Here is a 15,353-nt window from a genome sequence, read left to right on the forward strand (position 1 = left end):
AAATAATAACCCCCATATTATTTAAAAGTCATATATCTTAAAACCTTAGATATTTCTATATTAGGACATTTTTCCCATTTAGTTAGCTAGAATTCTATATGCATTGCTGTGGACAGTGTGAATTCTAGTCTAACTTGAGGCTTTGCTAGTCAGAAATCAATATAAAAAGAAACATTACAAATTGGAAAAATATAAAGACTCTGAACTGCAATGTAAACTACCAAGAAAAAAATTAGAACTATAGCACTGAGTTATCCTAATGTACACTAGCAATTTTAAAAACATGCATATGCAACAATTTAATAGCTTAAAAGGAAAGAAAATGTAGCATTTCCCACCTTCCTTTTTTACTGTCATCATATATTCATAATTTTTTCTCTTTTGCCATATGACTAGAGAGATAAAATAACATTCTCAATATATTTCTGCTCCAATTTATTAATAGTATCTAGAAGCAAGACTGCAAAATGAAACTTAGGTTTCTTGAATACTATTTATTTATAAGTGCCAGGCTACCCACAATCCATGTTAATGTATTAAGCTGTAATTTACATTCATCCAGTATTTTACATTCTGGTTCCAGCTATTCAAAAGGAATTCCAGTGAAACTGGCTTGCACATTCAACTCTGATATTATTAAGCATTCAAATGGCTAAGATCAGCCTTTCTTTTTTAATTATAAAAATAAAGTATAACCATTATTAGGAACAAGAAATAAATGCAAAAATTATGTAAGCAGACTATAAAGGCAAACAATTATATATTTTTGTCATTTAAAAATAAATAGTATTTTTCAATAAATCAGTCCAAAAATTGCTATTCTTTAATTCTTTTGAGTTTAGATACTGGGCTATTACTTTGGGATTTTTCATGGGATGAAATAGTTGAAGTAACTAATTGGAGTAATGTGGTATAATTGGCTGTTGGACTGAGACTCAGGAAGCTGGAGTTCTAGGCCCCACTTGGCTACAAAGTTCAGGGGGTAATCTTCGGCCTGACACAGATTCTTAATATAACCTACTACAAAGACTTGTTGGAGGATAAAATTAAAAGGAGGAAGATCATGTTCACTTGAGCTCCTTGGAGGAAAGGTGGATATAAATAAAAAAAATTAAAGGCCTTTTTCAAGATTCTCTTTTAAATTTCCCCGAAGTACTGTTTTTGGAGTTTGGCATATGCCCATAATGGCATTTTAAAATTTATTTCTAAATAAGTTGTATCACAGAACTATAGAAAATATGATGTAGGGTGGCCACCTCTGACATTTATTCTGATAGATGGTAGACTTATTTCAAATGAATCAGAATCAAACTTAAGAATTGTATCTTAAGAAATTTTTTTCATAATTTTATTTATTTAAGGGGTAATCCTATGCATGCTTAGATGGAAAAAAAATCCTAAAACTTCTGGGGCTGGGAATTAGCGTCCCCCTCCCCTTCTAATCATGCTTTGGGTTCCACCCTTAAAATTCTTACATGCTACCTTCTAGGGTAAAGCCCTTCCCAGGAAGCTTCCACAAGGAAACTAAAACCAGAGAACAAATTTAACATGCAACTAAAATGATCTAGTTTCAAAAACTAAAAACAACAGCAGTTGATATCACTTGAAAACCCGTTTCATGACATTTTGAACAGTTGAAACAAATCAGTTACAAAATTCTGTTTAAAAATGGTGGAGCCACATATGCACTCCTTTTGGGAGAGAATTTCAAAGATATGGAGCACTACTGAAAAGTCCTTGCCTTCTTTCTTGCTATTTTTTCAAACACTATCTATATGCTCACTACCTTGTAGGGTACCACACAAGCTAAAATTAAACAATCCACCTGATTTATTCAGCCAATTTGAATATTATTTTGCCTCTTCCTGTTTTGATAATCAAAATGAGTTTCCCTTATGGGAGGAGGTCCTATTTATTACAGGAGAAGCAACCCTGTTATTACTAATCCTACATTAATGATTATGAATGGAAAATTTCCTTTTTGAGTTCATTGAAGGATCCTATGGCCTACATGTTGAAAGAAAGCAACCTGTAATCTGCTACAATCTAGCCATTCATATTTGAAAATTAATGGCAGAATTAATGTGGGTCTGTGTGCAAGTGCAGTGTTACAAAATTAAACAGAATGAAGCTTGGTCTTCTGCTGCACACACAGAAACAAAACAGTGAATGAACAGTTGTTTTTGAAAGAGGTTCCAGCTTTTAAGCAGCCCCTAAATCAGCAAGCGTAAAGCATAAAGAAGTAGAAAGCAAAACTAAAACAACCTTTGAGACCCATGAAACCAACTCACAGCAATTCAGATAATGCCTGTAGTACTTCACTTGGAAAAAAAATTAACTGAAAACAGGCAACAATTTCAATCACTTTTATCCTCTCAAAGTGTCCAGTATTGTGGATTTTGTTACAACTCATTCAATATATGAAAACATGGCTTTCAATGGAAAAGGAAGCTGATGGCTATACAGAACAACTGCGTGTTGGTTTGCCAAGTAATACTCACACTGGACATGGGTCCAGAGGAACAGAACAGTGTGCTCTGGATATGCTTCTTACCATTAAAATGAATGGGGGAACTATCTGTGCACTGGTGCATTAACAGGCACTGACCCACTGAATGCTTGCATAAACAAAGTAATGTATGTTAATCTGGGATGATTAGTTCAGTAATATAAACCACCTTTGTTTGCTCTCATATTAAGAGTCAAAAGTAACACTCAATCCAGCTCCCTTAATCCTAATCTGTATAGGAATTAGGATTCTTTATCTTCAAATGAAAGCACTTTCATGAACAGATGCCAATTTTTGCTTCTGGTTACATCTCATTACACTGTGTTGGATGCCACTACAGAGATATTGCTGGGGTACAGAAGGCTTGTCTGTGAGCCCTTCTCTGAAAACATCCTGATGTTACATGGGAGGCTGGCACAGCTCTTTAGATCCTAGTCCTTATTCCTCTGAAAATCTATTCCAAAATCCTAATGGGTTTAGCATAATCTGAAGAGATAGAAATGTTTAGATCATCTTTATGATACTATCATATATTGTTTCAGAGTATCAAGCTTCATTTGCCTTATTTTAAAATTGCTTCAGCTACACAGCCATCACTGCTAGGAGATTTGTTAAAGTTTTGTTGGCAGAGATACTTGGGGCAAATACTGTAAGCACTCAAACAAAAGATTGTTGGCAAGTTCTTTGTACACATCTAAAATGGTAATGTCCTATATAGCAGTTTAGCTTCATAATAAGTCATAGTGATAAGGTTAGCACAACCACATACCAATAAGAACACCCAAAGATGAAAATTACTTTGCTTATGTTGCTGTATTAGAATTTTATTTGCTATAGGGTAAAACAGATTTGCAAAATTCACAGTTAACTTAAAACAATAGTTTAAAACCTTTTATTCCTAGGCTTGACTGCCTTCAGGAAGAAAAGAACATCTGGTTATTTAAGGAACACAATATGTTCACATTTTCTATGACTTTTGTTTCTAATTGAGTTTTTAATTTTTCTTTCTTTGAACAACTCTAGTTAGAACTGTTTTTTAATCGCTTTATATTTTTGCGATTGCCATCCCTATGTATCTATTTTCCATTTGAAAGCGTCTGCTTTGAAAATTAACAGCACTTCTCATTGGTGGCGAGGCATGCAAAAAAAATTAAGCAACTGCAGGATAGTAAAAATATGGCAAACACCTAATCTAGGTGTTTTTTTTTTGGAAAAAATTCTTAGAAAATATGTGTCTGCATTCAACAAATTGTACTTCTTGTATCAAGCTAATTTTCAGAAGTATATTTTCATTCTGAGGAAATGAGGACGAGTGAAAAGCAGGACATATATTTGGAATATATTTCAATTAAGCAAATGGAATGTGCAGATTACCCTGCATAATCATTTGAGATATTGGTTGTCATATTCAGAGTAGCCCCACAGAAACCAGCAGGAATTAAATAAGTCACAACTAAGTACCATTGATTTCAATGGGTCTCTCCAGGCATTACTAAATTTTATTCCAGTTCACAGAAGTATGAATTATTTTATGAGTCTTTAAAAGGGTTCTTTCTGTATTTCTTTTACTAATGCCATTTCTGAAATGTTGCCATTGAGAATAATAGACATAATACAATTCATTTTAAAAAGCAAAAAGAAAGCCAAGCTATGAAAAGAGCTTTATTAAAAAAATCAATTAAGTCACACTATATTAAGAACAATTAAATTAGACATTTTATATCTGTTCTACTTTAATTCTTCAAACACTTATCAAAATATACTTTGATTAAAGTGGACAGTGCTGGAGTCTTTATTCAGAATCAGATACTTTAATTTTTGCAAAATCTGAGACAATTTTCTATTTTAGGGCTCAATTTTTATTTCACTTATACCCTGCTTTTCCTTTGACAAGTTTAGAACAGCTGACCTATGGCTCTCGGCCATTCTCACACTAAGTCAACTTCACAGTAAATTCAGTTATAGCAGGGTTCACTCTTTACACCATCTATATGAGGGCAAAAGGAGTACTTTAGAAGTTGTACTGAAGTTAGCAAACTTGCAAATTATTCCAGTAAAAAGAAGATGCTAAGAAAATGTGCATGAGTTTATTATGGTTGTACAGGTTTTGGACAAGAGAAAGGAAGATGTGATCACTGAAGACAAAGCAGGTACTAGAAGTAGAAGACAAGGGCAGGCAATGGTACTGTTCCAACAGGAATTCAGAAATTTTTTCCTGAATGAAATATGCTTCCTTCTGTGCCTGCAAGCTGCTACAAGGAATAGGTGTAGATAGGGATGTTCCATTTTTGCATCCATAGGGATAATTAAGAAAAGATATGTGGGAATATACTAGAAGTGTAGTCCTAAGGACTCTTCATCTGACTCTTCATGAAATTCAGTGGAGTTTATGTCAGATGAAACATGCATAAGACTGTGCCATATATCAATTTACACTGGAAAATTTAGCTTTGGTTCCATTATAACAACTATAATACAGCGAAAATTCATTAGCATTTCCCAAAGACTTAGCAGTTTTCTAGAAAACTGTTTCTTGTTCATAAATATAAAGCATATGTATTTTTCATAAAGAAAATGAAAATAACTGCAGTCACAAATCTATGCCATTTTAATTGCTTTTGTTGAAATTACAAGCACCAACCTATGAGATGCTTGTAGTAAGTACTTATCTAACAGTATGAGCAATCTGTTTTGGAAGCTAATCATTTTGTTTAAATAACACAGAAAAATAATAATTACACGTTTTACAAAAAGTAAATTTTTGAGCTCCCTTTTTTTGGTTAAGGGGGAACTCAGAAGGGAAAAAATATAATAGAACTAATTTCCTCAGAAGCATGTATGTAAAACTAACAAAGAAGTTTTTGCTCTAAGTAATGACATTCCTTTTAAAAAATAGATTCTTTAGTGCCTGTGCACATAGAATTTTTAGATTTCTTAAGATACATTTTCAGATGCTTTGAGTATTATGGAGATGTGATTTTTTCTTAGCATCATCATCATCATCTTCATCATCACACAAGAATAATGGGAAAATGTGTATGCAAGTACATAGATAAAAATAAAAAATAGGAACACTTTGAGAAAAGAAGTAACCATTGTGTGGTTTTATGGAAATCCTTGCAGAAACCCATCAGCAATGATTAATAGTTAAAAAGAGCTACACTTTCTAAAGATGACTCTTAAGCTTTAGAAATAAAGGTTCAGGCTATGAACTAGTTGTTGATTTACTATTAGCTGACTTGAATCAAGAACTGTACACAAAATTCTTGATGTTATCTATTCAAATTGTATTTCATCTCACACTTTGGAAAATATAAGTTGCTGCCTTCTAACATTCATTTTGTGACAAGCCTCAATAAATCTTTATGGTACTACATTTTTTTCCTTCAGTACAAACTAATCATGTTACTTGTCAATGACTCAGATACTGGAATGATAATGAAGCCCACCCAATGCTCTGTGCATAATTGTAAAAATACACTGAGCTGTGTCCAACAGTGGCTTTGCATTAATGGAAGGAGTTTCCACCTATGCAAAATAGGGGAATCAGATTTTATCTGCCTGACTCCATATCCACAACAGCCCTCTGCTCCAGAACCCATATTGTTTGGGAGACTCTTCTATCCCTCAGTAACTGCTTTTTGCAGGATGGTGAAACCTGATGTATAGAGCAAGGATATGAGAAAATCAAGTGGCGCACTCTGTGCAAATGGAAGAGTTTTCCATTAATGTGAAGCCACCAATGAATACAAACCAGTGTCCTGATTCATTCTGCTTTATTATTCAAACTTTCTGTTTAGCTTTGATTACTGGATGCTAATCAACGGACAAAAACTGAGATAGATTTCTTTGCACATTCACCCAACCAACAAGGTCAGAGGTGGATGTGAAGTTGGTTTGTTCTCTGTTAGTAGGAGTGAGCAAACAGGACAAGTTCAAAGGAACAGTTTTGTATTTTGGAGCTGGAAAGCATAGTTGCTGAAGAGATTGTTGGAGAAAAGCAGTTTTGGGGTTTCAGGTGATCCCTTAAGTAACATTTATATTCTACTTTTCAGTTGAAGACTCCTGAGACAGCTAATAACTAGAGATGTACAAGTGCCCTCCAGCTCACATTGGTTTGGCTTTGAAATAAGGCATCACATAGCAGTGAAGCATTTCAGGTAAATCGGGTGCACATGAGAAAAGCAGAGAGTTGGCTTACTTCCAAGCTAATGCAATGAGAACCAGAAGTGGCTCATACATCCCCAGTCATTGTCTGTGTCAGAAGTATTCAACTAAGCTTGCTGCCATGGAAAACAACTGGTACTAAATGCCTGGGGTTTTTTCCAAGTTTAATTTTTTAATTGGTCAAAGGCTCACACTGGGGCATTAGTCTTTGAATGGGAAAAATAATGTATTACCCTAGCTTGTTTCCTAGATGTTTAAAATATTAACACTAGCAATACATTAGATTGTTATATCAGATGTACATCATCCAATAAGGGCCCCGTGTGAACCCTCAGGTACTTGCTGGTCTCACCAGTCCACTTCTTTAGCACCTTGGTTCTACCTTTGCTAGGAACTAGCAACCATTTAGCAGTGGCTGTGTCACCAGAGATAATGCCATGTGAAGAAGTAGCGAGAGGTATCCAATTCTGTATGACACTAGAGCATCTGGAAAGCCTTTGAGTGACTCAGGCCACTACTTTGCCACCCAAACCTTAGATGAGAAGTATTAAATGAAAAACTACAAGGTTGAAATCCTGGTATGTCTCATCTCAGAATGCAAACATTGGTATATTTGACTTACATGATAATGCCCCACTTCATTAATCTCTCCTCTACTCATTTAGTAAGGAAAGATTTGACTGACAATATTTTAAGAACATTTGCGATCTTCCTCTATTTCAGATTTCCAAGTTTTGTTCTGGACAGAATTAAGTATGACTTACCTTTGGATCTCTGAGAAAAAGAGCTCTTAATATCAATGAATGGACATCTTCAATAGGTGGATAATGCATAAGAAGTCCCAAGCAAGTTTGATAATTACTTGATATCACTAAAAATCACAGGAAATACAATTTAGACTTTCAGACATGAACAGTTTACATGAGAGTGAGTGATAGTTCTAACCCCAATGTTCTGGAAACAAGCTTCACACAGTTGGATCTAGATTTAGTCTATATAATACCACCATTGGAATAAATAGGACTGAAATTAGTCTTTAAGACCCATTGATTTCAATGACTAGGATCAAAGTATAAACACCACTGGATTGTTACTATCATCACCCCATGTTTTAGAACTGCTTTTACTCTTTAGATAACCTTAATCTTCAAACTGTTCCTTTCTTTGGAATACTAATATTTAAAAAGAACATACACAACCTCTTAACATTCATTATCTATTTTATTAAATTTTATTTATTTTCTATTCTCTAACTTCAATCTAGTTACCATACAATTGTCCTTTAGAGAAACAGCTGGGGTGTGGGGGAGCAAACTTAATTATGAGTAAAATTAAATGCATATTTTCAGGTAGAGAAGTATAAACTACTTCATTTTTTCAACACTATCTAAATCCTGGCACTCTATCCACGGTAGCTGCTAAAGCAGTACCTATTCATTATTCACACAGTGTTTACCATACACACTGTGACTACATTGGTGCTAATTGTAAATATCTTTTAGAATAACTTCACAGTTTTGAGAATTCTAGTTTTACAAAAATAATATCCTTTGTATTAATTAAAAACCTCACTGCAACGTGTCTTGGAGGACAGAAAAAAACAAAACCAAATACATTGTGATTAAATGAAATCACAAATATGTTGATTGTTTTATAGCCGCATAGGCTTACTGTACTGGTTCCCCCCTCCCCCTTTTGTGTGAGTCAAGCACATCTCCTTCAGAACCTTTCTATCTTTCCCTAAAGAGGTTTATAAGGAAAAGATGCAGGACTGGGCAAAATGAATAATTATAATCTGTGTAGGGAGCCACTTTATCATCTTCATTTCCGTTGCTGATCCGACAGCTTGTAATTTTATACATCTGCTTTCATTTGTAAAGCACTCACTTATCCTACTCATTCTTTATCTGTTCTGCCTGTTTCTTTTCCTTTCCTTTTGTTTTTCTTGTTCATGTTCAGATACCTGCTTTTTCCCTTTCTCCTTGAAGTTAGCATAATGAATGCAGCACAATGGGCTCAGTCAAGAGTTCTTTCTGATGACTGTAATAAATGGACTACACTTTATGTAAAACCAGTCAAATCTAATGTAAGACACTATAAGGCAGTAACAATAAGAATCCTCTATACAGTCTTAAAATAAATAATGCTGAAAGTAGTTACTATGTCATAAATAATTTTTGTGAAATAACATTTCATCTATTTTTTAAAATACACCTTTTACCACTCTAACTGAAACCAGATATTAGAGTTATTTTGTTTCCCTCTAGGAAACAAGAAATTATAGGAGTTATATCACTTCTAAAAATAATTTTGGTGAATGGATTTAATTCAATAGTGAAGATTAAATCATTGACAATAAATATTTATAGTTGTTAATCTAATAAAAAGTCATAGAAGCAATGAAACTCTACTCTCACATGCCGAAATAGCTAATATTTGCAATTGCTAAACTATTTCTAGTGCAGTTGTATTATTGTATACTGAATTTGCTAAACAACTTGGTATTGGCAAATGTGGCTACTGCCAAAGAACTGGAATGAACAATTTTTTGTATGCCACAGAAACCACATAGCACCCCTATTAATGCTTACTTGTTCAGTGTTCTTTTTTTTTATTTAGGCCAACAATTTTAGTACTGAAATCGATTCTAAAATATATTTTATATGAATGATAATGTGACTATCCCCATGGTGATAAAAATTAGAACACTCATATCAGCATACTACAAAAGGTTGTTATTGCACAGGGCAATCCTATTCACATCTATTCTGAAGTAACATCTACTGAAGTTTATTTCTAAATGTGTGTACAGGATTTTGATCATAGTTGGTAATTAAAAGTTATAAAGTATGTTTAATCTGAAGCAATTCCTGCTGAATCCTGTAGGATTTGATCCCAAGGAAGTGTTTAAAGGCAGCAGCCTAAAGATGCAAAACATATTAATTCTTACATCACATGATAAAAAGGTAGAAATAAGAACAAACATTTCAAAAGATGAGACGCTTTAGGTGAAAGAGACATAAACATACTGGAATGAAAGATTATTATTTCTAGTATCTTAAGTCTCTACAGATACAAAGGTGAAGGTTTCTGTCGAATTCATAAAAATGTAGTCTGAAACTTCATAGCAAATGAGCTTCAATTAATATTATTCATAAAATATTGAGAAAATATTAAATTTCCATTTAAATTTTAAAGGGCTACGCATAAAGATGATTTTAAAAGCTTATATTATGTACAAAGGGTGCAAAAATGTGTAATTATTTTTCTGAAAGGAAAGCTCTTATTGTGATCAACACTGTTTCTTAGCTTTTCTAATAATGATACATCATTTGAAAACAATCTTGAAACACTTAGCACTACTAGTAAGATTGGGTCAATCTTCAACAGAACACATTGCCTGACACTGTTTACTGTCTTTCTGATTTTATGTGCAGACACAGAACCCAATTCTGTGATGCATGTAAGAACAACCTTCATATGAGTTTTCATTTCATGAGTAGTGTTAATGCCACAGCTGCAACTGAAACTCCTTTTTTGTGACAGGCTGCAACCTTCTAAATCATAAAAGGTAAGGTTTGTTAGTTGCATGAGCTAGTTGTTTTTGAATTAGAGTAATTATTTTATCCCTCTTCAGGATGATTTCAGGTATATTGTTGGAGCTAACTTTGACCAATGAGATACAATGGACAGCATCCACTGTGCCATTCTGTTAGCACAAATGATGCTCAGGGTCTGAACTATGCACACAACAAGAATCTTACTAAACTTTGCATAAGCATAGTTGTGCACATAGTGGTGCAATCCTTTGTTCATATACCCCATTGAACAATCCCATTGTGCAACTGGTTGCACAAGCATAATAGGCAACTGTTCAGTGGAGCTTCACTAGCAGTATCTGAGTTATTAGATACTGCTTCCTTTTATAAAGAGATGGACCTACCACAAAAGGAAGGGCTTTGCTCATGAAAAATGTCTGTGCCTGCCTTTTCCTCACAGCACAAATCAATCCATTCTAACACTGATACAAACAGTATCAGTTCAAAAAGTTTATATTGTGCATTCCTATACATGTCCAGTCAGAAATCAGTCCTGCTGAGTTCAGTAATGCTTACACCTAGCTGTTTGTTTAGGGTTACAACCTAGGTTGATTTAAAGTGGGAGCTGAACTCTCTTCCCCATAATATGAGGAGGGAGTTGAACTCTCTGCCCCACAATTCTTCTTTTAAACTTGAATTACTACGGATAAGATCCAGTGAATAGAATTAACCTACCCCAGAAAGTTATAAAAAGGAATTTCATGCACCTTTCACATCCCTTGAACCACTACTCCTTTTTAATATGGAACCACTGTGTACTTTAGAGCCATTCTGACAGTAACTCATCCTATGGCACAATACAAGGAAGTAGGATTATTTATGTAAAAACAATGAAACTCAAAGGAAAGGAGGCTGAGATGAAAAGAAAATTTCCTTTTGTTACCCAGGTTTCTTTGTCTCATGAAAGAACAACCATAGAAATAGGAATGCAATGAGGAGTCAATTTCTGAACTACTAGTATGGAAAAATTACTGTACCTATATGCATAATATTCTGTGCTGAAGGTGAAGGTAAACAAATATTAAAATAAATAAAAATATAGGCCAGCTGCCAATGGGCTTAAGCAAGAGAGCATGAAATTGACTCAAGTAATTTCCAAAGCACTTGTAGTAATTTAAATCTATGGTGGCAATTGGTCCATTTTCCTTTTAAGGATTTTCTGGGTTCATGTGGAACTATGTATACAACCTTACCACACACACACAAAAGTCATCTTGACAGATGCTTGCACGAAAACACATCTTATTTTTCCATAAAACATCTATAAATAAATTAGTCAGAACACCACAGTTCCAGTAGTATTTGAATAAATAGAATGCCATTGCTCACTTAGGACAGCAAACTGTAGTTTCTTTTTGCCAGATTTGGCAATTGCAAAATATCTTTTGATCTTACTGTGTAAGAGTAGCAACTGCAAATACAGATCTATTTTTCTAAGAGAACAGAACAGGAGCTACAGTCGGTACTGTAAAGAATAAGCAAGCATAGAAGGAATGGTTCTTTCATCAATACCTGAAAAGAAAGCAAAAAGAGAAGACTGCCAGATGTTAAGCCTTCCTCAGCATGAAAAAATACTGATAATATAAAACCTTCAGAGATGGTTTTTGTTGAGTGGTTTATGGCTTCAAGAAATTCCCCTCCCTAGAGAATATAGTAGCTTGTAGTCTGTCTTTATGAAAACTGCTTTTTCTATCTTTTTTCTTTTTTTTAAGTGATAGTGATTTCCCTCACAGGCATAAGACTAAGACAGGCACACCTTTATATAATACTTTGTTCTATTTACATCTCATCTTCAAGGCAGAAGGAGAGAACCTTCATGAATTCAAATTGGCAGATACTCTGTATGTTGTAACATCAGAATAAAGAGAAGCTGATAAATGAAGAAAGTAGAGTCATTTCTCATTTACAGCAGTTATCTGAAAGATATAGCCAACACCCAGATGTATAGTTTTTCAATTCTTGTGATTAAATACAACCTTTTCTACTTATTTGAACAACAAAGATCTTTCTGAAGAAAAAGACAACTATATAATGTCTGAACAATTATATTGACAAAAGTTTCAAAACATCATGGAGAAAGTAGTTGTGGTCATGAGAATATAGTTAAGAATAAAAATGCTTAATTCCAGATAGACTAATCTTGCATGATTGTATAGATTCATGGTGTCTAAACATCATTTCCAATTCCCACTCCACACATAATTTGACCATTTCAAATATCCAGTTGAAGAGAAGAGTTAAGGCACTCACAAACTCAAAGGAGCCTAAAACATGGCAATTGTAATACACTATAGCTTCACTCTTGTACCACGTAAGGGAGAGAATGGGTGGTCTTCCAGAAATTGCTGGGCTGCATATCTTACTAGCCCCAGCCAGTGTAGCCAGTGATAAAGTCAAAAACACCTGGAGGGCCACACATTCCTGGTGTCTGTTCTATAGTCTCATAAATGATGCCTGTTTATGAAGCAGCTTCTACTACTCAGTCTTTCCCTGTTTTTTTCAGCCCCAGACCCAGGTTATGAGAATGTAACAGGTCAGGGTATTATGGATAGAGAGAATGGGAGAGACACATGACAGGGAGAGGGGGCGGGGGACACTCTGGGTGTGAACAGAAGAGAGTCTTCATCTGCCCTGCTAGTAACTGGGAATACTGAATCTATCCCCAAGGTTTCTGTATGCTGCTTCTCCAGAGATAAATTGTGGAGGGCAATTACGTTTGAGCAGGGTAGAGAACTTTGTGCATGTTGAAACAGACCAGATACAAAGGCTTCCGGTTTTCCTGAGCTTTGGCTTATCACAAAGCCTTCACTTTTAACAGGGAATCCAACACAAGAACATTCAATAGACCCGATGGTAGGTTAAGTGTACTGATATGGTACAATCCTGATCAACCACTGTGTATATTTACAATTATTATTGTTTATGGGTTTATTTCATACATGTCAGACCTTTATCATGTATCTTCTGTCCTAAGAGCTTTCCAATGATTTGAAATATCATGACAAAGAGAACAGAAATGGCCACTGTGATCCAAGGAAGGCTTATCTTCTTAAAGAGTTTTTTTATTTTCCCTATTTTTCTATTCTGAAAAAGAAATAGAAGTTTGAACATCTGTAGTTGCTGACCAACACAGGGAGGTGCTATCATGGAAATACATTTTCTGCTCACTGCCCTTCTTTTAAAGGGATGAATTTGGACAGAACTATGATTTTAACTACCCAGTTTTACTTTTTCCATTATTATGAGTATATGGCTACTTATATGTCAAGTATCCTTTACTTCCTGTTATAATACTAGACAATAGAGGTCTTTCAATAAGAGTTTTATTGGTTCCAGTGAGCAGGACATGCTCTGTTCCTTATGATTCCATAATATTACAAGACAATGACAGGGAATCTGCAAATTATGTCATTGCACATTCTATCACACTGTCACATGGAGTGAATAGTGAGTTATTTTGAGAATGCTCAGCTCCATTTTTCTTCTCATTGAAGAACAATTCATTTTCTCTATGGATTCAAAAAGGTAGGTATATTTTATTTGGAAGTATTAAAAGCTACACAACATATTTTAATTGTTATTGTTTTAATTTATTGTGTATTTTATTCTATGCTGTGAGCTGCCCCGAGGCTTTGGCAAGGGGCGGCATAGAAATGTTTTAATAAATAAATAAATAAATAAATAAATAAATAAATAAAATGGCAGCTTCAAAGAAAGGGTGGGTGAAGTTTCCTCTGTCATGAGCTTCCTCTCTATAAATGGTACCTTTTGTCTACTTACATAGATGATTTTATGAGCAGACAAAGGTTGTTCTAACATTTCTATTTGTTCAAAACTTCATTGTAACATGGTAATTTGATGCTATGGGTATGCTCCTGCTTCACCAGAAAATCTGGCAAAAGGTAAAATGAATTCCATTTTTATTGATTATAACTAGGATTTAAACAGCTACTTAAACTCAAGAAAGGAACTTGTGCAAGGTCAGTGTTCCACTTTTAGAAAAAACAAGTGTAAAAAGCCTCCATGGACTCACAGAATTAGTTTTATGATTATTTGGATCACAGCCTGTATTTATAGCCTGCCAACCAGATGGCCCCCTGACAGTTTGCTGCAGATTTCACTGTATGTTGTACTTCTATAGTTTAAAAACTCATTCCTTCTGATAGCAAACTCAGGACGTGCCAAGAGAAATACTCTAAAATAAGACCAGTGAGAAACAAGATGGAAGTATCAGAATGGTCACAGGGATCTCAGGGTTTCTAGAAGTACAGTGAATCCTTTTAAAAGAATAACAGTGTGAGCAATCTCAACCCACCTCATGTGCAGTGAACCTGCAAGGGAGCTGTATAACATTAAATGACAGAGAATAAAACTGGAAAACTGGAGGAGTGGAATAGAATGAAGTATCATGGAAGAAGCCATGGTCCCACTTTTACTGGACATACTGATGAATACCAATAGTACTATATTTACATGCTATGTGTATATTTATGTATTATGCTGAGTTCTCTGAATTGGCTTGAACTTAGTTTTGAAAGATAAGATTATAAGAAGGAAAGTAATCAGGGCTTGACTTGGTCCACTGAATCAGCCTGAGCAAGTACACTTGGATCCCCAAAGGTATGATAGAGGTTACCAAAATCCTTGTACATTGCAGCTACCTCAGCTAGAAGTATACTTGCAGTGGGTTGCTGCTGCTTGCCCAGTACAAGGAAGTTTGTTTGGGGAAGACAGCTTGTAATCTCCCCTCTATGATAGTGTGGAAGGCTATTTTCCACTGCTGCTGTGCAGAAATCCCAGGGTTGAGTTGTGAAAGGTGCCAGTGGGGAAGGAACATTTTAATAAGTTTCTACACTCCGGATTAGCATCAATTCAATATGTCCAGAAATAACAATAACAAAAATGAACAAAAAAAATCCCATGTTTAAATGATTTTTAATACACATGCATTTTTGGGGTCAGACTCAAGATCTTTCAGCATTAGAAAGGAAGCATCTGAGACAACTGAGACTTTCAAAAGAAGATAATTATTTTCAAGATTTATTTTCCTCAAATGTTAAAATGTTATGGATTGATAA

General features: G+C 34.7%; 1 protein-coding gene across 13 annotated transcripts in view; it reads right to left on the reverse strand.

Moving 5' to 3' along the window:
• TBC1D5 (TBC1 domain family member 5) overlaps positions 1-15,353 on the reverse strand; it is a 304,343-nt gene that overhangs the window by 58,757 nt on the left and 230,233 nt on the right. For all 13 annotated transcript variants that reach the window (XM_044449385.1, XM_044449373.1, XM_044449377.1 and 10 more), the window contains one exon: positions 7,441-7,547. In XM_044449385.1, the coding sequence (XP_044305320.1) occupies positions 7,441-7,547 (107 nt within the window). The remainder of the gene's footprint in view (positions 1-7,440; positions 7,548-15,353) is intronic.

This window comes from Varanus komodoensis, unplaced genomic scaffold (genome assembly GCF_004798865.1).
Source record: "Varanus komodoensis strain SLA01 unplaced genomic scaffold, ASM479886v1 scaffold58, whole genome shotgun sequence".
Lineage (NCBI taxonomy): Eukaryota > Metazoa > Chordata > Lepidosauria > Squamata > Varanidae > Varanus > Varanus komodoensis.